This window comes from Euleptes europaea, chromosome 3, assembly GCF_029931775.1.
Source record: "Euleptes europaea isolate rEulEur1 chromosome 3, rEulEur1.hap1, whole genome shotgun sequence".
NCBI lineage: Eukaryota > Metazoa > Chordata > Lepidosauria > Squamata > Sphaerodactylidae > Euleptes > Euleptes europaea.
Window position 1 is genome coordinate 7549385 of NC_079314.1, and position 20230 is coordinate 7569614.

Genomic DNA, 20230 nt, shown 5'->3' on the forward strand with positions numbered 1-20230 from the left:
ATTCTGTGCCTTTCATTTTAATTTAATTAGATACAGCATTGGTCAGGCCACAGCTGCAGTTCTGTGTGCAGTTCTGGAGGCCCCACTTCAAAAAGGATGTGAACCGAATCAAGTGGTTGCAGAGGAAAGCAACTAGGACCGTGTTGGCGAACCTATGGCACGCGTGCCACTTCCGGCACGCGTAGCCCTCTGCCGGCACGCGTGGTTCCTCCAAGCCGCTGGCCTTTCTGGCTCTGCCCCTCCCCGGATGGGGGAGGCTGTAGCCCAGGGGTGGGGAACCTCCGACATCACTGGCGGTGGCCCCCGGACTCTCCCACAGAAGCCGCCGCCATTGCCGCCGCTGGAGGGAGCGTGCGCGGCCGGCCAGGCGGGTGGGAGAGCGGGGAACAGAAGCCGGGCGCCCACACTCGGCATGGCCAGCGGCTTCTGGCGCCCTCTGGGCCTGTGCGGACAGAGGGGCGTGGCTGGCTGGTGGGCACGAAGGAGGCGCCCTCTGCCCCACTTTGCTCGCCTCTCGCCGCATCCCCCCCTTGGGGCAGGCCGGCCAGGTGGGAGATCCCCTCCGGGCGGGGGGCTTAGGGGCCTGGGCAAGGCAGGCAGGCAGAGAGGGGCAGTGAGCTAGGCTGGGCTCCCTCCCTCCTTCCTTCCCTCTGCGCCAGACGGGCCTCCTTTCCACCGGAGCTCCACTCTGAAAGGGGTGGGTGGAGGCGGTGACGGCGAGGCCCAGCTGGGCGGGGGATCCTCCTCCTGCTGCTGCTCAACCCGGGCACGTGGGAGGTGGCCGGGGGGGCCCAGCCCCGTGCACAGGCGAAGGGCACGGTGGCAGGGCTGGTGGCTGGCGAGCCACTGGGCGGGAAGTCAGGCGGAGGCTCTGGGGTGCCTCCTTCCCCTCCCTCGCTGGCGACGGGCCAGGCTGGGTTGGGGCAGCTGTCAGCAGGGCAGGACGCCGAGCCTCCGCGGGAAGGGAAGGGTCTCCCAGCGCCCCGTGCGCTGCGGGCTGTTCTGCACACGTGCCCCCCTTCTCTGCTGGGGGCTGAGGGAGGAGGGGTGTGTGTGTGTGTGAGAGAGAGAGAGAGAGAAGCGGGAAGGCTTTCCTGTCTCTGGCCATTCGTGCATGGGATGTTTTGCCTTGGATTTGCTGCTCTGTAGATGCACTTTTTCCCCATCCAAATTCTCAAAACTCATCAGTAAGTCCCCATGCAGAGTTTTGAGAATCCGGATGGGGAAAATGTGCATCTGGAGAGTGGCAAATCCAAGGCAAAACCTCCCATGCATAAATGGCCTCTTTCTTTCTCTGTCTCCCTCTGTCCTTTTCTTTCCCTACTTTTCTTTCTCTCCCTCGCTTCATTTCTTGCTTTCTTGCTTTCTTGCTTTCTTGCTTTCTTTCTTGCTTTCTTTCTTGCTTTCTTGCTTTCTTGCTTTCTTTCTTTCTTTCTTTCTTTCTTTCTCTCTCTCCCTCCCTCCCTCCCTCCCTCCCTCCCTCCCTCCCTTCCCTTCTTTCCTTCCTTCCTTCCTTCCTTCCTTCCTTCCTTCCTTCCTTCCTTCTTTCCCTCCAGCGGCTTCTCCGGCGCCTTCTGGGTCTGTGTGGGCGGAGGGGCGTGCAGTCCTATTCCACCTTTGAAGTGCCCACAAGCCATCCTCCAAACACCTTTCCATTTGTCTTGATATGTAGAGAGAAAACACTAAGGAACTAGTTGCCAATCTCCAGGTACTAGCTGGCGATCTCCTGCTATTACAAGTGATCTCCAGCCAATAGACATCAGTTCCCCTGAAGAAAATGGCCACTTTGGCAATTGGACTCTATGGCACTGAAGTCCCTCCCCAAACCCCATCCTCCTCAGGCGCCACCCCAAAAACCTCCCACTCATGGCGAAGAGGAACTTGGCAACCCTAGCCTCTCCCTCTGGGCCCCCTCTGGGGGTGGTATTCAGGTTAAATTGCCGCATTGGCACTCGGCAATAAATAAGTGGGTTTTCGGTTGCAGTTTGGGCACTCGGTCTCTAAAAGGTTCGCCATCACTGAACTAGGATGATCAGGGGCTTGGAGACCAAGCCCTACGAGGAAAGACCGAGGGACTTGGGAATGTTCAGTCTGGAGAAGAGGAGGTTGAGGGGGGACATGATTGCACTCTGTAAGTATTTGAAGGACTGTCACTTAGAGGAGGGCAGGGAGCTATTCCTATTGTCAGCAGAGGATTGCAATAATGGGTATAAATTGCAGGCGGAGAGGTATTAGGAAAAAGTTTTTTACAGTAAGTTGTTGGACAGTAGAATCAGCTACCTAGGGAGGTGGTGAGCTCCACCTCACTGCCAGTTCATAAGCAGAGGCTGGACAAACACTTGTCAGGGGATGTTCTAGGCTGATCCCGCATTGAGCAGGGGTTTGGGCTAGATGGCCTGTATGGCCCCTTCCAACTGTATGATTCTGATTCAGGAAAATAATACCTCGACTATCAGAAGCTTAGGATATTGGCATGGGGGAAATGGTTTACGAATCGGTGGGAGAATGGTCTTTCCCTTAATCAGGTTTGTCTTTATTGTTGTTACCTGCCCTGAGTCTGGCCTTGGCCAGGGAGGGCTGGTTAGAAATTTAATTAAGAATAATAATAAGAATAATAACAACAACAACAGCTGTGCTGCCTTCCAGTTCTGTGATTTAGATCAAGGTTCCCCAATGTTGTGCCCACAGGCAGCATGGCATCGGCCAACACCTTTCCTGGCGCCTGCCAAGTGTTTATTGAAATGAGTGGGGCCAAATGGGACTCCTGCCCAGTTGGCCATTGTGTGGTTGGCTCCCTGTCCTGCAGTGGTCATTTTGTGGTCGTGCCCACCACCCTGTCTCAGAATTCCAAAGGTGCCTACAAGCGCAAAAAGATTGGGGACCCCTGAATTATATTGTCCTTCAGGTGCACTGCAGATATGAGCACCGTTGCCAGGTTCTTTTTAATTGTTTCTTCTCTGTGGGTAACCAGGTGGACTAGATTTGGATGGGTCTAGAACCGCAGGACCCTTCATGGTCCAGAGACCGGCGCCCCGTAACGTCCTCCCGGCCCTTGCAAGATGCGTGTCACCTTCTGCCAGGCCGTGCTTGCTGTTGCCATAGCATTTAACCTGCTGGTCCTCTACTACATCTCGCGGCTGCAGCAGCACGTCCTACACCGCCACAGGGACCACACGCAGCCGAGCTCCCGTCAGCAGGTCAGTCCCTTGAGGCCTGGTGTGACCGTCCTCATCAGGGAGTTCGAAGATTTCGAAAACTACGTTCCCGACGTGGTGCGGTCTTTCCTGAAACAGGAACCGGACCTGCCCGTTGTGGTGGCAGCAGACCACTTGCCGTACCCTCCCATGGTTCTCCCTCCCTCTCCCAACGTCCAGGCGATCCTTCTCAAACCGACCCCCGACCAGCCCCCCCAAGTATTCAGGCCCGAGATCTACGTGAGAACGGAACACGTAGCCCTGGTGCCCGATGGGGTGAAGACAGATTTGACATCTCAGCTGGAAAGGATGCTGGAAGAGTTCAAGGCCAGCCAAAGCAAGGCGGAGATGGTTGCGGCTCCCGTACACTCCATGGCCCCTCTCCGGTGCCTGAACCTCCGGGTCAGCCTTAAAGAGTGGACGGCCGAGTACTCAGCGGCTCCTCCTTCCTCCAAACTCTGCACAGCCTTGAGAGGGGAGGCTGTTCTCCTTCTCCGCACCAAGGACCTCTTCAACCTCTCCACACCCTTGGCCAAACCCTTGCTGACCTCCCTCTTCATCCAGACCTCCCTGCGGGGGTGGGCGGTCCGCATCCTCGACGTCTCTTTCTTGACGCTTCACCAGCCTTTGCTCACCTCCTCCCACAACCAGTGGAAGGCCGACAACCTTGCCAGATCCAACCGGCTACAGCTTTTCCGGGATTTTGGAATCAAGCGGGTAATCCTGGAGGACAGGAAGGAGCAGTGGTTTGGGTGCGGCAAGGAGACCCCGCGGTGCTTTGGAACCATCCACGATGACACCCCGGAATACCTCTACCAAAACCGCTGGACCCCGCCCTGCTGCCTCAAAGCGTTGAGGGAAACCTCCAAATACGTAATCAACATCTTGGAGACGTCCGGGGTACGGTACTGGCTGGAAGGGGGGACACTCCTCGGGGCGGCCCGTTATCACGACATTATCCCGTGGGACTATGATGTCGATCTAGGCATCTACCTGGAGGACATCCCCAACTGCGAGCTGCTCAGGAACGCCGATTCAGGCTCCATTGTCGACGAGAAGGGCTTTGTCTGGGAGAAAGCCATCGAGGGGGACTTCTACCGAGTGCAGTACAGTGAACACAACCACTTGCATGTCGACCTGTGGCCCTTCTACCCCAAGAATGGTGTGATGACCAAGGATACCTGGATGGACCACCGGCAGGATATTGAGTTCCCCGAACACTTCCTGAAGCCCTTGGTCCCCATCCAGTTTGCTGGCTTCCTGGCACTTGCTCCCAACGATTACCGGGGCTTTCTGGAGCTGAAGTTTGGAGAAGGGGTGATTGAAAACCCTGAATATCCCAACCCAGCACTGAAGAGAATGGAGAAGGAAAACTGAATAGGAGCTTTTGACAGTCTGGGCCTTAAAGGGAGAGACTCTTGAGTATCTCAGAGCTAAGACTTTCCCCTTTCTTGAATATTGTATGTGTGTGTAAAGTGCCATCAAGTTGCAGCCAACTTGGTTAGATGGCCATCTGTCAGCAATGCTGATTCTGTGACCTTAGGCAGATGATGAGAGGGAGGGCATCTTGGCCATCTTCTGGTCACTAGGGGTGTGGAGGGGTGGGGAGGTAGTTGTGAATTTCCTGCATTGTGCAGGGGGTTGGACTTGATGGCCCTGGTGGTCCCTTCCAACTCTGTGATTCTATGATACAGCAACCCCGTAGGGTTCTCAAGGCAACAGACGATCAATGTGGTTTGCCATTGACTGCCTTTGTGTAGCAATCCTGGACTTCCCTGTTGGTCTCCCATCCAAGCACAAGCCAAGGCCGACCCTTCTTAGCTTCCAAGATCGGGCTCGCCTGGGCTGTCCAGGTCAGGGCTTCTTGAATGTTAATTGCATACAATCCATGGTGCGGTCAGATGTTTGTACCTGCCTGTTGCCAGAAGCAAAACTCCTGTACAGGGTGAGATGTTTGCAGCAAGGAAAAATTTCAGGGTCAGAGTACTGAATGTGCACAAGGATTGCCTTTGCCCGAACAGGCCATATATCCACGCAATCTGGTGTCCTGTTTCCAAAAGATGCCTCCAGGAAGGGCACAAAGGTGATAGCTTTTGTCTGTCTTATTATCTCCCTCTTATTACAGGTAAACTGCCTCTGCACACAACAGACATGTTTGGTAAAATTAAGAGGGACCGCTGTTGCAACAAACTGCAGGCTGCCTTTAACAAGAGTTTGCTGTGGCAGCCACGGGAAACGTTTGATGCAGACACCACGTTATTTCAGGCAGAACCACACAGCAAAGCAAAACAACACCAGAAGTAACTCATTTCCTCCGTTATTTTGAGGGGGGGGAAACCCTTTAGGATTTTGCCCTGACCTGGATGGCCCAGGCCGACCTGATTTTGTCAGATCTTAGAAGCTAAGCAGGGTCAGTCTTGGTTAGTACTTGGATGAGAGACCTCCAAGGAAGTCCAGGGTCGTAACAGGGAGGCAGGCAATGGCAAACCACCCCTGAACGTCTCTTGCCTTCAAACCCCTACGGGGTTGCCATAAGTCAACGGCAACTTAATGGCACTTTCCACCACCACTTCAGGATTTAGTGCACGCACATACACACGCACACACACAAAATTACCTAGAAAGAAGGGTTTTGATCAGGAGATTGCGCACAAGTGGGAAGGTGGCTCTGCGGGAGCAAATCCGAAAATGGGGCGGGCCCTGCCGGGAGACACACCAGCTCAAGGAGGGAAGAGGCCGGCTGCAGTAGCTGCCAAGGCACTGGAGAGCTCTCCTCAGAAAGTGTTGCTCATGAAACTCTTGAGGGGCATCTTTTGAAGCAGGGAAGCCAGGGCCATTCCCTGCACATGGACACGCACCCTTCCGATTGTCAAGAAACAAAGACTTGGGAGGAATGGTATTGAACACATGAACACAGGAAGCTGCCTTCTACTGGATCAGACTCCCCTTGGTCCATCAAAGTCAGTCTTGTCTACTCAGACCGGCAGCGGCTATCCAGGGTCTCAGGCAGGGGTCTTTTCACATCACCTACTTGTCTAGTCCCTACTGTTCTAGCTTTCTACTTGCAAGGAGCTCATTTTCCCTCAAAGGGCTACATTCAGAAATGTGACATGCATGTAGTGAGAACGCTCCACCTGTAGTTGTCAGAATCAGGTGTTTACCTGTAGCATCCCAAAAGCAAACACACTCAGGCAGGTGATCCTGAAGCAGTATACTTTATTAGGAGCAAAAAGGTAAAAATAAGAACTGACTGTATAGAAACAGAGGAAAGCTGCTAATGACCCCATTAGGGAAAGCATAAGCTTAAAAGCACTTTAGCCACAAAAGTGAACCAGTGAGGTAAAGCCGAGATAAGAGTTCTCATGAAGCGTAGACCAAACAACTAGGCAGCTGTGGGAAGCCGGACAGAGGGAAGTGTACACAGTATTTACAGGCATGAGAACCAAGGTCTTTTGAAGCAGCCAGAGCCAGGCCTGAACCAGCAAAGGCCTGACAGAGTAATGTCAAGGGATCAGGCCTGACCCAGCAAAGGCCTGACAGTAGTCTGGGTGGCAGGGCCTACTCTGCCTTCTCATTTGGCTGCACGTGTTGATCCAGCTCTTTGCCCTGTGCTGTGGGGAAAGGACAGGAGGATTTCAGGTCATTCTGCATAAACCTTTGCTGCTTCACCTCACTGGGAGCTGTGACAGCCTGTAAACACTGGGTTATCACATGAGGATGATGGCATGAAAGGTCTTTTATGACACACACACACACCCCGGTCTAAAACTACTGTGTTTTAAAACAATTAAAATTATAAAAGGAAATCTGTGGGTTATTAACATTTAACTTGGCAAACTTTATGTTCCTTTCTTTTTCGTGACCCCAAAGGAAAAGAGTCAACAAATGGCACTATAAAGCCAAAGTAAAAAATTAACCTGGTTGAATGCTGGAATTCTTTGTTTCCGAATGCCCAGTGTTTTCTTTGGCAAGGGTTGACATGAGAGCCAGAAGAACCAGTCTATTCCCTGGTTCTCGTGCACTCTGCACTGTTTCCTTACATGTCGGGGGCATCTGCACAGTGGCTCTGAAGGGGAGGGCGTCATACAGGTCATCCCTGTGCCCATCTGTGCCGTACACCCCACAGACAGCCCTTACTGGCCCTTTGTCCACCATTATCATCATCATCATCAATTTCTATCCCGGTTTCCCCAGCCGAAGCCAGGCTCAGGGCAGGTAACAACATTAAAACCAGCCTACAGGCACGATAAATATTCATTAAAACACACCTATCACAAAAACAATCGTAAATATCATTTAAAAGCAGCAGGTGATGCTAAAAAAAAGATGGTTACTGCATATCACATTTGGGGCCACGGTGGGACCACACAGTGTATGTGGCAGAATTCGCATTTGGTGCAGGAACAAAGGGACTTTGTTTCTTCAGGAAACACGGCTTTTTCTCTTTCCACTTTTCTACTGCTGTGCGAGAAGTCCTGTGCAGGTCTCATCTCGGTTCACCTCGTCACTGGCTGTTTCCTTACAGCTGTTAGCAACACAGAGTTTCCATTGTATTGTTTTCGCAAGGAGAGGTTTTACGTTCCCAGTCACAAAACAGCAGCACCTTTAAAACAAAAGAGAAGCCTTCGTGCGGCTCAGGTGCTTGGGTCAGGGCCCGGCGTCTCATGGGTCGCTGGAGGTGAACAGGCTGAGTAGCTGCCAGGCCTTGGGCTGTACAGGGGCCTGAAAGAAAGTGGGTTCTGCTACGGTGGAAGCATCGTAGAACATTTTCATGCACTGCACTAGAAATGCCTTTCAGTCAGGAAAGCACAGTGTTTGTTTTTTAAAGATTTGGGCAATCCGCTGGTTAATCAAAATACAGCATTCAGCTTGCTAAACAAAGTTGAACAGTTCTTAAGATCAAGCAGGTGAGAAAGCAGAAAGGAAAGTATCCATGCGAGAGCTGGAATTGATTCTTGACAAGGTGCTAGATGTGAGGATTTGTCACACTTAGAGCACATCACTGGTTGTGGGCAGGATTCACTGTAACAAAAGTAAAGGAACAATTGGTGCAAGGGAAATAATATTTTAATACGCTCTGGGACCCCAACGCGTTTCGCGTAAGCTTCTTCGGGGGGGATTGTTTTTACTTCAGCGTAGTAGAACTGATCCCCCCGAAGAAGTAGTAGTAGAACTGATCCCCCCGAAGAAGCTTACACGAAACACGTTGGGGGTCCCAGAGCTTATTAAAATATTATTTCCCTTCACTTTTGTTTGGGTGCGGCCCCCTCTTTTCTTCCAGGATTCACTATACTTCTGGCCTCCGTTTTAATGGGGGGGCATCATAGAAAAGTCAATCTCACAGCAACACATTGTGTTAAACGGAATGGGGACCTGAAGAGCTTGGCCAGAAAGAGGGGAGCATCCGCCATTGTTTTTTATCCCAAAGGTGAGAAATCCAGGTCAGAATCCTGAACATCTTGCTTTCACCTTAGACCCAAAGAACTCTACCTCCGCTGTGATTTCCTTATCTTTGATTACTACTGCCTCCATCGATAAAGGTCTCACAATCCACGTATTCATCTCATGGTGTTCCAAACCAAGTAATCCACCGATAAAACGTGTCATAGAAAATGTGTCCTGAATGAGATAATCAGTAAGTGGATGCTTCTGTTAGGTCACCTCCAGTAGCGTTATCAGTTTTAAGGACCCGGAGACATCATTAGCCTGAATTCCGCTAATAGGTAAATCTGGAGCTTGCAAACAAGCTGGTGACTTTGTTTTGAATTATGAGAATATAGGTATATCTAATTCCCAACTGTGACCCCTATCTGCAGATAGGGGGCACCACCACCAAGTTTGCAGGAAAATATGCAAACAAACAATTTAAAGGGGTTTTAAATTCTCCCCCAAAATAAAAAAGCACTTGCCTCAGGCTGCTGGCACCGGTGCAGCCCAGGAGCTGCGCTGAGCCCAGCAGAGGCCTTGGCACGCCTGCCCAGAACAGTCTGGCATCATACCCTGCTGAGATCGCTTCCCTCCCCAAACCTTGCCCTCCCCAGGCTCCGCCCCCAAATCTCCAGGAATTTCCCAACCTGGGGATGGAAACTCTAAGAGGGAACTGATCTCTGTATCTGGGAGATCTGTTGTGATTCTGGGAGAGCTCCAGGTCCCACCTGGAGGTTGGCAACCCTAGGCGAGAAGGAAGCAGGAGAAGGAGAGGCTCTGGGGACTTTCAGGGAAGGGAAACAGGAAATGGTGAGGAAATGAGATGCCTCCCTCAAGTCTTGCAGGTTCCCACCTGCTTTCTATATTTCCTTCATGTGAGAGGTTCAGCTGATTGACCTCTGTGAGGGAGGGGGAAATCTGCAAGATAGGCCGGTTTTAGAATTAATGTACAGTTTGTCCTCTCGTTGCCTGAAATCCATGCCCTTTAACATTACACACCCGGGAACACGCGGCCATTTCTTCTCTCAGTTCCAACACATGGTTGGAAACCTTCCCCCAAACAAACATCTGCCCGGAACCAAGGTACACTGATTTTGGCTCAAACTGCTTCACACAATAATCCGGAAGGTCCGCAGTTTGTACCTCTGCCTCAGATACCTGGAACAATTTTAAGCTGCTTCAGAGCAGACACTGATGAGACGGGGGTGGGGGGAGATCTTCACAGCCGAAGCAAATCAGTGAAATGCATGGGGGCAAACGTGGCCCAGGGAACATTTAGCAAATACAGAGAACAGAGTGGTTGGAGGCTTAGAGAACAATTGAGGGAGGGCAGGAGTTAAAACTTCAGGGGTGTCCAGAGATCAAAAAAGGAAGAGAGGCAAAAAAAACTTTTGCCTTCTTGGTACACTACAGCAAAGAAGGAATCTGGTGCCGGTTAAATACATTCCACTGGTTCCTAAAGCTTCCTTTGGCTCCCTAGATTTGGAATAGCCCTATGAAGAGAAAGCCACACAATCTTAGCCCCGTTGCTATACTCCTATTTATATACTTGCTTATACCCCACCTTCTCCCCTGTAGGGACCCAAAGTTATTTACATTGTTCTCCTCTCCTCCACTGTTATCCTCACAACAACCCTGTGAGGGAGGTTAGGATGAGAGAGTGTAACTGGCTCAAGGTCGCTCAGCGAGCTTCCATGGCATGAGTGGGGTTTCAAACCTGGGTCTCCCAGATCATAGCCTGGTACTCTAACTATGCCGGGTTGCCCAGTAGGCCTATTCACAGTGGAATAAAGGGACAACATGGATGGTTATCAGAACCATGTTAGCCTGTTACCACCCCCTGCCCTGCCAAAAGGGCTAAGGAGCCCCTGGTTCCTTCTTTCAGTTGCTGTCATCACAGAAAGAGTAGAAAAGAGCAAGAGTCCAGTAGCCCCTTAAAGACTAGCAAAATTTCTGGCAGGGTAGGAGCTGTGGCTCACAAAAGCTCCTACCCTGCCAGAAATTTTGTCAAGTCTTTTAGGTGCTCCTGGACTCTTGCTCTTTTCTACTTCTAGAGACAAGCACGGCTGCCCATCATGATATATCACAGAAGGAGGTGCAACATAAGATCCCTTTTCTCTGTTTTACTTCCCCTCTGGTTCAGCACAAAGGGAGGATGGAAGGAAGCAAAGGTCCCCTTTCTAGGAAGAGAAACAAGCTGGCAGAAAAGGCAGCATCTCACTTGCAGGAAACAGATGGAACTGGAAAGGAAGTGAGATTCTTTCCCAATTTGGCTTGGGAAGGACTGAGGCTCAGCTCCAGCGATAAGTATTGAGTTTGTGGTAGCAGAACTAGCCCTTCCTTGCATGTGGCTAGGGTTGCCAACCTCCTGGCGTTGGCTGGAGATCTGGGATTACAACTGATCTCCAGGCAATAGAGATCAGTTCCCCTGGAGAAAATGGCTGCTTTGGAAGGTGGTCTCTATGGCATTATACCCTGCTGAGGTCCTTCCCCTTCCCAAACCCTGTCCTCCTCAGACTCCGCCCCCAAATCGCCAGGAATTTCCTTAACCAGTTGGCAACCAGGCTTGTGGCCCATTTCTTTACCATGTACTGTCAGATTCTGGCCAGAAGAGGGCAGCACCGTTTGCCTTCAGATATCTTTGCAAGCAGATACAGCTTTTCAATCATGACACAGCCTGGAAAAACTGAGAAATACTTGATGCTACCAGCATATTGAGAGGCGCTTGGACTCGTGTACCTGGATGGCCCGGCACAAAGCAGCAGAAGCCTGTAGCTGCCGGCTGAGAAAGGTCACACTTGTTTTACAATATCTGACCCTGAGGAAAAGCTAAACCCAGTTCTGGAAAATGACTGCACTAAACCCCTCCAAGTCAACAGGCGGGGCTGGATTTAAATGCCCTCAATGATTGGCCTTGGGTGGTCAGTTTTTTTGCATCCATTTTATTACAGTCAAATGCTGTGAGCTTTTCCCTAGGGTTGCCAACCACCAGGTAGTAGCCAACCTCCAGGTAGTAGCTGGAGATTTCTTGCTCTTACAACTGATCTCCAGCCGATAGAGACCAGTTCACCTGGAGAAAATGGCCGCTTTGGCCATTGGCCTCTATGGCATTGAAGCCCCTCCCCAAACCCCACCCTCCTCAGGCTCTGCCCCAAAAATCTCCAGGCATTTCCCAACCCAGAGCTGGCAACCCTACTTTCCCCCCATGTAATTTGTAGTACTGAATGCCTTAAATCAACAAGCTGAAGCTGAATCAAATTTCTGCCAGTCATGCCGTCTCAGAGTGACACGGCCCCTGGCGCCATGGGTTTTATTTTATTTTATTTTAGATTTATGACCCATTCCATCCTCTTCTGGGCAATTAAGAGCAATTTCAAAGGCATCAATCGCTGCTCCCAAAGGGCTCGCGTTGAGTAAACAAAGAGGCTTCTGTGGCATCCACCTCACTCGACCTTACCTACTTTGCTGGACGGTGGCCCTCCTGGGACTCACCCACGAGCCTTTGTTACCCAAGCGGCAAAGATTATTTTAACTGTAGCTGTCAAGGGCTGAATTTGGGATCTTATGCACACATTACGGCTCTTCCACGTAGCAAAGAGTCAGGGTGGGGGTCGTGGCTTATTCCAGATGGAGAGAGCCAGCGTGGTGTAGTGCGGTGGTTTGGAGCAGTGGACTGAATGTGGGGGTATATGATACGTGGTGGTCCAATCCATATTTTGGGGTGCAGAGCTTGTGAATTGTCCTCAAAATCATTCAGGAACTAGGAAATGTGAATAAGGAACTGGGAATAAGGAACGAACTGGGAATAAGGAACCAACTTCCTGCAGTGGACTCTAATCTGGAGAACCAGGTTTGATTCCCCACTCCTCCACACGAGTGGCGGAGGCTAATCTGGTGAACCAGGTTGGTTCCCCACTCCTGCGCATGAAGCCAGCTGGGTGACCTTGGGCTAGTCACAGCTCTCTTAGAGCTCTCTCAGCCCCACCTACCTCACAGGGTGTCTGTTGTGGGGAGGGGAAAGGAAGGTGATTGTAAGCCGGTTTGATTCTTCCTTAAGTGGTAGAGAAAGTCGGCAACTAAAAACCAACTCCTCTTCTTCTCCTTGCCTGCCATCACCCCTTCCAGCTGGCAGTGGCTCTCCCAATAGCCCGTTTGAAACTTGAACGCCTCCCCCCCCCCATGCAAAATATAGAGCCACAGCCTGTCCCTTAGGACCGAACACATAAAGCCACCTGATGGCCGGACCAGCCGTCTGCCCGCAGGATGCCCGCCCTCTGCCACTGGGGCCCCAGCCTCCCCTTCATGCCTCCGTGAGAGAGTGAAGGCAGCGACCCTCCTTTGCCTGGCTGCCCTTGGTTGCCAACCCAACCCTTGCTGCATACCAGCTTCTTTTGCTCTGCCAGGCCTACGCGGAGCAAAGCCACAGACGAAGGCAAGCAGGGGCAAGTCGCAGAGTACAGCAGATCCCGTTCCTCAAAGGCCTTTCTTGTACCTTTCCTTTCCTTTGTTGGGAGAACAGACTGGCGACCATCCAGCAGCTCAACCCCCGCTTGCTGCTCAGCCCACGGGAACCGTGTCGGGACAGGCCAAGGAGGGGAGTAGGGTTGCCAGCCTCCAGCTGGGGCCTGGAGGTCTAGAGAACTGGCGTGGTGTAGTGGTTAAGAGTATCAGACTGGTATCTGGGAGACCCGGGTTCGAATCCCCACTCGTGCCACGGAAGCTCACTGGGTGACCTTGGGCCAGTCACACTCCTGACAGAAACACAGTAGCTGAGCCACACCGACGGTGCACTACCGGGTACGGAGAGTACAGGGCCCCAACTAATTACAATATCTGAATAATTTATTACAAGTAAATATTAAATATGTATATATGATGCTGGTTACATGAAATTAAAAGTCCTGTTTCAAACTGTAATCCTTTTTTTGAGTTAAACAGTTCACAGAAAACCTCCTGGCAAGGAGTCAATTTTTTCCCTCTGCTCTGTAACTTTCCTCTTCTCTGTTCTGTGATCTCTCTCAAAGGAAAATTCTTGGCAATTGAATCAATAAACTGCCTTCTCAGAATCTTGTGCTCCAAAGTAATAAATCTCAATGCATTGTCCTCATTGGAATAAATAATCATTATAGATACAGCTTTAATATTTACTTGTTATAATAAATTGCTAAGATATTGTTTTGGTTATTTGGTGCCCTATAGCCGGTCACACTCCCTCCGCCTAACCTACCTCACAGGGTTGTTGTGAGGATAAAATGGAGGGAAGGAGAACAACGTAAGCTGCTTTAGGTCACATGAGGTCATTCAGATTTGTGTCGCTGTGACTCTCTAGTCCAGGGGTCCCCAGCATGGTGCCCGCCAATTCCTTTCCTGGCATCTGCCACGTGGGTGGGGCTGGGGGGACTTTCGCCCCGCAGGGCTTCTGGTTGGCTGTGGAGATTTTTGAAGAGTTGCTTTAGCAGCAGCTGCCACCGCAGCTCAAAGATCTTCTCTGCATGAGTGAAGGTGAGCTCCTTGTGTACAAGAAAATATTTCTCAATATGTTAATTTTTAAAGGCATCCTGTTAAACCAGTGGTTCCAAACCTTTTTTTGACCAGGGACCACTAGGACTTTTTTGTTCGGTGCAGGGACCCCAAGGTTCAAAATTAAAATTCCGAGAATTCGAAAATAAACTTTAATCATAACTGTTAGTTAAACATTCAACTTAGAATAATATTTGAATATATATTTTTATAATAGATAACTTTTAATTGAAAATATTAATTTATTATGGGTTTATAACTTTGTTTCACGGACCTTAATTTAGTTCTCGCGGACCCCTGGTTGGGAACCAGTGTGTTAAACAGAACTTCTATTGGAAATGCTGTAGAGGTATTATTAGAGCTACGCATGACTTCACTCCCTAATATTTTGTGGTTGGCCCTGTCTCCTGTGACACGTAGGGGTGCCAGCTCTGGGCTGGGGATTTCCTGGAGATTTGTGGGTGGAGCCTGGGTGGGGCGGGGTTTGGGGAGGGGAAGAACCTCAGCAGGTATAACGCTATAAAGTCCACCTTCCAAAGCGTCCATTTTCTCCAGGGGAACTGATCTCTATTGCCTGGAGATCAGCTGTAATCCCAGAAGATCTCCTCCAGAGGTGCCCGCATGCTCAAAAACACTGGAGACCCCGGCTGTTCCAACGCCCCAGGACGGAAACAAAATGTAGACACTCTGCCCCACACCTGCATAATCTCACCCTCAAAGCAGGGAAGTGCCGTGACCTCCCCTTTACTTGCGCAAGAGCCATGCTTGGGTCTCCCCCACTCAGCCCCACTTCGTCGCAAAAAGGAGCCTTGTATAGAGGTTGCTCTTCTGAGAGTTGTAGACCCATTAAAAGGAAGAGCTAAAGAAGACAGGGGAACACCCATTTTTCATTAGACAGAAATCAGCCGTGTTGGTCTGCAGTAGAACAGCTGGATTTGAGACCGGTAGCATCTTAAGAGTTCAACAAGATTTTGAGGGTATAAGCTTTCAAGAATCAAACAAAGGGATCTGACAAAGTATCTGACGAAGGGAGCTTTGACTCTCGAAAGCTTACACACACACCCATAAATCTTGTTGTCTAAGGTGCTTCTGGACTCAAATCTTGGCCTTGGGACAAGCTGTGGAAGATGCCAGAGATTCAAATTCTGTGGATCAAGACCGCTTAACGGAGATGTTAAGAGATGCCCATTTTGCACATAAGATGCTTAGAGGGCGGCATCTTGGGGTAGGCTCCCCCCTAGGGTTGCCAACGTCCAGGTGGTGGCAGGAGACCTCCTGCTATTATAACTGATCTCCAGCCAATAGAGATCAGTTCACCTGGAGAAAATGGTGGTTTTGGCTATTGGACTCTATGGCATTGAAGTCCCTCCCAAACCCCACCTTTCTCAGGCTCCGCCCCAAAAACCTCCTGCCAGTTGCGAAGAGCGACCTGGCATCCTGTTGGGTATTAGAGAGCGAGCTTTGTTACATGTCAGACAGTTAAAGGGTTAATATTGTAACTGACCATTTGGTCAGTGTAGTGGCCATTGCAGTCGTGCCCGAGGGTCACGTATACAACTATCTTGCATGTTCAACTGCTTTCGATTTCTTTGTTAGAAGAGAAAGTAGTTGATCACTTTTCTTCTTGCTTGACTGCTGAACAGGCAGGATGGAGAGAGGCTCTCCTTTTGCTAAGGGTGCCTACTCGTAAGTAAGCTTAGTGCCTTGCCAAAGGTTTTGGCAAGTATAGGAAACAGAATGTAGACAGATATTATTTGTTTTGTATCCCAGTGACTTTTTCCCTACCCTGAGTTAGAGTAAAGATTGTTTTACTTCAAGACAAATGCGTCTTGCCTCTTTTGTGCGTGTGTGTGATCTCAATTCTCATAGTTCAAGAGGAACGATCCAATCCCTCTGATTTGGTAGCAGATAAATTAAATATCGGGGTTCCCTTTACAGGAACTGGGGCCCCGATTCCCCAATACATCCCTACTCCCCCCTCCCCCGTCCATGCTTATTTATGTCCAACGTGCCAACTTAAGGGTCAGCCTCTATTGCAAGTAGAAGTACTTCTCTGGGGCAGGAAGAGAACCAGACTTGATAAACCAGCATCTCTCTCACCCCCCACCCATCTTGTGCCTGCACGTTCTGACCCAAAGAATTGCCCAAGGCCCAGTTCTCACAACACAACCTTCTTGAATAGTTGGGAGCCGATGACACCAGCCGCTTGCATGGACGTACATCTTTGCACGTTTACTTCCCAAGGGTCAGTAGTCTGAGGCTCTGACACGGTTGCATCCGGGGAATAGGCAGCTGGGAGAAAAGACCAACAGGAGGCGGAAGGTCAGCACTGGAGGGTCAGAACCCAGGGAGAAGCGGAGCCTGCACCCACACAGTCCAAATCCTGAGCTCTGCTTTAAAGCATGCAGATTTTTTTTTAAATTGCAAGCCTTTGCAACCGGGCATGAATTACTCTGGTTTTGCCACCTTCTGGAGAGGCAGAGACCCTGAGAGACTCCCCCGAAGCCCTCCCCTTAAAACGTTATTAAGGCCTTTATTCGAGCCAGCGTTGCGGTTAAACCGGACGTTTGTATTTGATTTAAATTTATTTCTGTACTTGATTTTAACTGTTTTCTTGTTGAATCCAATTTGTGTCTACTTGATTGTAATGGACTTTGGCTATATACAATAAATCTGTACGTGCGTGTGTGTGTGTGTGTGTGTGTGTGTGTGTGTGTGTGTGAAGTGCCGTCAAGTCGCTTCCGACTCATGGCGACCCTATGAATGAAAGTCCTCCAAAATGTCCTATCTTTGACAGCCTTGCTCCGATCTTGCAAATTGAAGGCTGTGGCTTCCTTTATTGAGTCAATCCATCTCTTGTTGGGTCTTCCTCTTTTCCTGCTGCCCTCCACTTTTCCTAGCATGACTGTCTTTTCCAGTGACTCGTCATCTCACGCAGAATGTATCACAAGACTCGGAGCTGGGCTTCCTGAGAATCGGGGCTTTCCAGTTTCCCTCTGGTTCAACCTTTAATTCCAACACAGCCTCTCTCTCCCCGTAAGACATAGCTCTCAAGGCTGGCTCCAGCCGAAAGACGCAATCCCGCACCTTCCAATTCTGCAGCCTCTTCGTGCCTCACCTGCAGCTCTGATCCTGGGGGTTGCCTTGGCAATAGTTGCCAGGGAACCTGTAGCACGAGCCCTTTTTAGAGTGCCAATATTTATATATTCTGTTCCATGCCAATAGCCTCAGCACTCTGAAAGAACATGCAAGCTGTTCTTGGGCAAAAGGGCAGGGCGCTCCAATGACTGGCAGCAAGCAGAGAAACTCGATACCAGTTCCTCTACACACACACACACAACACACCCAAAGCTGTACGTATCCTGTGCTCAATTGATAGGTGCTTTGAGTTATGCTTCTTTCCCTGGACACCACATTTAGGGAATTACAGGTTTCAATTTTTAAAGAATGAAAGTTTCTAGATCTCATGGTTATACCGGTTATCTCAGAAGCCAGGAAAAGCCCGGTCATCCAGAGGACGGCACTGCATTCCTTCTCATCCCTCCATGGTAGCTTGTGAGGACATGTGTGCGTGTGTGCGAAGTGCCTTCAAGCCGCTTCCAACTCCTGGCGACTCTATGAATCAATGTCCTCCAAAACATCAGATGGTTAACAGCCTGGTGTAGTGGTTAACCAGAGCCAGCATGGTGTAGTGGTTATGAGTTGTGGTTTGGAGCGGTGGAGTCTGATCTGGAGAACTGGGTTTGATTCCCCACTCCTCCACATGAGCGGCGGAGGCTAATCTGGTTAACTGGATTTGTTTCCCCACTCCTACACATGAAGCCAGCTGGGTGACCTTGGGCAAGTCACATTCTCTCAGCCCCACCTACCTCACAGGGTGTCTGTTGTGAAGAAGGGAAGGTGATTGTAAGCCAGTTTGAGTCTCCCTTAAGTGGTAGAGAAAGTTGGCATATAAAAACCAACTCTTCTTCTTGCCCAGGTCCTGCAAACTGAGGGCTGTGGCTTCCTTTATAGAGTCAACCCATCTCGTGTCGGGTCTTCCTCTTTTCCTTCAACGTTTCCTAGCATGACTGTCTTTTCCAGTGACTCTTGTCTTCTCACGTGAGGACATAATTATTGCTAATTTGGTTTTAAACACAAACTAGGCAACCGATTCCCATATTGGATTCTGACGGAGCTTTCCTTACCCAGAAGCTAACAGGAGCCAACTGGCTTTAAAGGGAAGCCCCTTCATGGTGAGAAGAGGGATCGCTGGCACCTGTGTGGTCAGTGGATAGATCTCACTTCCACGGCCACCACAAGGTCCAAGGAAGAAAACAGGGCCACGGTACAGTCTGGGAGGAGGGCGAGAGGGGCCGAAGCCTAATTCGTTTACCAGCAATTGGCTTTGCAGAACCTCTTCTCAAACTAAAACTCATTCTCCTCTTTTGTGGACCGGGGACCTGATCTACTATGGCGGAGAATGGTGAGCCGAACGGGTTGCCGGGCAAGGAACAGCCCGGAGTACCTGAAAAGCCCGACTAGCAGAAGGAGCCCGACCCCGGGGTTCGTCCCAAGGGTGAGGAATGCCCGAGGGGAGAACGCCCGGTGGGGGACCTGCGAGGCAGTCCGGACTTTCGCCTGAGCTCTTGGTTGGACTCACCTCGGGCTTGCATGACTTCTGGGGCTGACGCCTGCCGGCGACACCCGGCAATTTCGGGGTTTCCTGAGGACCTGTGGGGTCCAGTGACTGCGGCGCAAGTGGGAAGAGGAATGCCAACACCTCCTGCATCAGAATCGAGAGCTGGAGGAACAGCTTACAACGATGCGCGGGTTTATGCAGGACATATGGCTGGAAATGGATGAGCTACGACGCGCTCGTGTGCCCGACCAGCCAGCAGGGCTGCCGGTAAGACCGCCGGGACAGCAACCTCCCGGCCAACCGGTGCCCGGGCAGCCAGGACAGCCGGCCCCAGCGCAGCCAGCTCCTGGGCAGCCAATCCCAGGGGGACAGCCTGCACCACCTGTGCAGCCGGTCTTACCGCCGCCTCCTCCCCGGAGGGAGTTGAAGGCGACCTTTAGTGGGGCCAGCGAAAAACCTATTTCTTGATCCAAGTGGATGTATACATTGCAGGAACAGGGGGCTACTTTCGCTACGGAAGAAAGTAGTGTTCAATACGTAGCTTCCCTACTGGAAGGTGAGGCGGCAGCCTGGATGGTTCAACAGATGAACTGCACTCCCGTGCCCTCCGCAGTCTTGATGACTTTATGCTAGCGCTCCAGCGGCGCTTTGAAGATCCCCACCAGGGCGAGCAGGCGAAGACGGCTCTTCTACAGGGCGATCCAAGTGGATGTATACATGCGGGAACAGGGGGCTACTTTCGCTACGGAAGAAAGTCGTGTACAATACGTAGCTTCCCTACTGGAAGGGGGAATCTGGCTTCTCACCTCCGTCCCCACAAACTGCCTGCAGAGATTGTCTGGAGCCAGTGGAGAAGGACTGGGAAGGGATTGCTTGGCTTGCTTCTAGCAGACCACCCAGAGGGCAGATTTGGGCCGTGGGTCCCCGCTGCCAACCTCCTCTGCAAGGGGCATGCTCTGGAGCCAGGCTGACCTTGTTTGTTTGCAGTCATTCCACTCAAGGCCAGAATACCCGGCAGGAAGCTATAAGGCAGAGGTTTTCTAATGTGGTGCTCATGAGCAAGACAAATAAGACAAGACACAAATATTAAACACAGGAAAGAGTTGGAGATGTGCTTCTCTTTGCTTGTTTGGTCCAAAAATATATTTAAAATAAAATTTAAAAGCAGCAAGACAGCTGGAGGTCGGGGAGAAACAAGTGATTTTTTGGGGGGGAAGAGGCCCCTCCAGACCCAGCTGCCAACTTTCGTCTTGTGGATTCCAGAGTTACATTGCTTGTGTGTGTGTGGGTGGGTGGGTGGGACGGGGGGGGGACACCAGTCTGGAACGTGCAAAGCAGAGATTGTCTGAGGATGTGCAGAATGCTTTTCCTCTCACCAGTAAGCCACTGAAGAAGCCCCTCACCGCCGCCACCTCCACCTCCTTAGAAGGGCGAGGTTTCCAGGACCCCGTTCCCAGGCGGGATGAAG

General features: G+C 50.8%; 1 protein-coding gene across 1 annotated transcript; it reads left to right on the forward strand.

Annotated features, from left to right (window-relative positions):
• The first annotated feature begins 3030 nt into the window (after positions 1 to 3030).
• FKRP (fukutin related protein) lies at positions 3031 to 4628 on the forward strand. The gene has a single exon (XM_056847070.1). The coding sequence runs from the start codon at positions 3060 to 3062 to the stop codon at positions 4569 to 4571; it is 1512 nt and encodes a 503-aa protein (XP_056703048.1). The 5' UTR covers positions 3031 to 3059; the 3' UTR covers positions 4572 to 4628.
• The last annotated feature ends 15602 nt before the right edge of the window (positions 4629 to 20230 follow it).

Bases quoted from the DNA above. Each gene is read 5' to 3' on its own strand.
- FKRP (XM_056847070.1), top strand. From the start codon at position 3,060: ATGCGTGTCACCTTCTGCCAGGCCGTGCTTGCTGTTGCCATAGCATTT.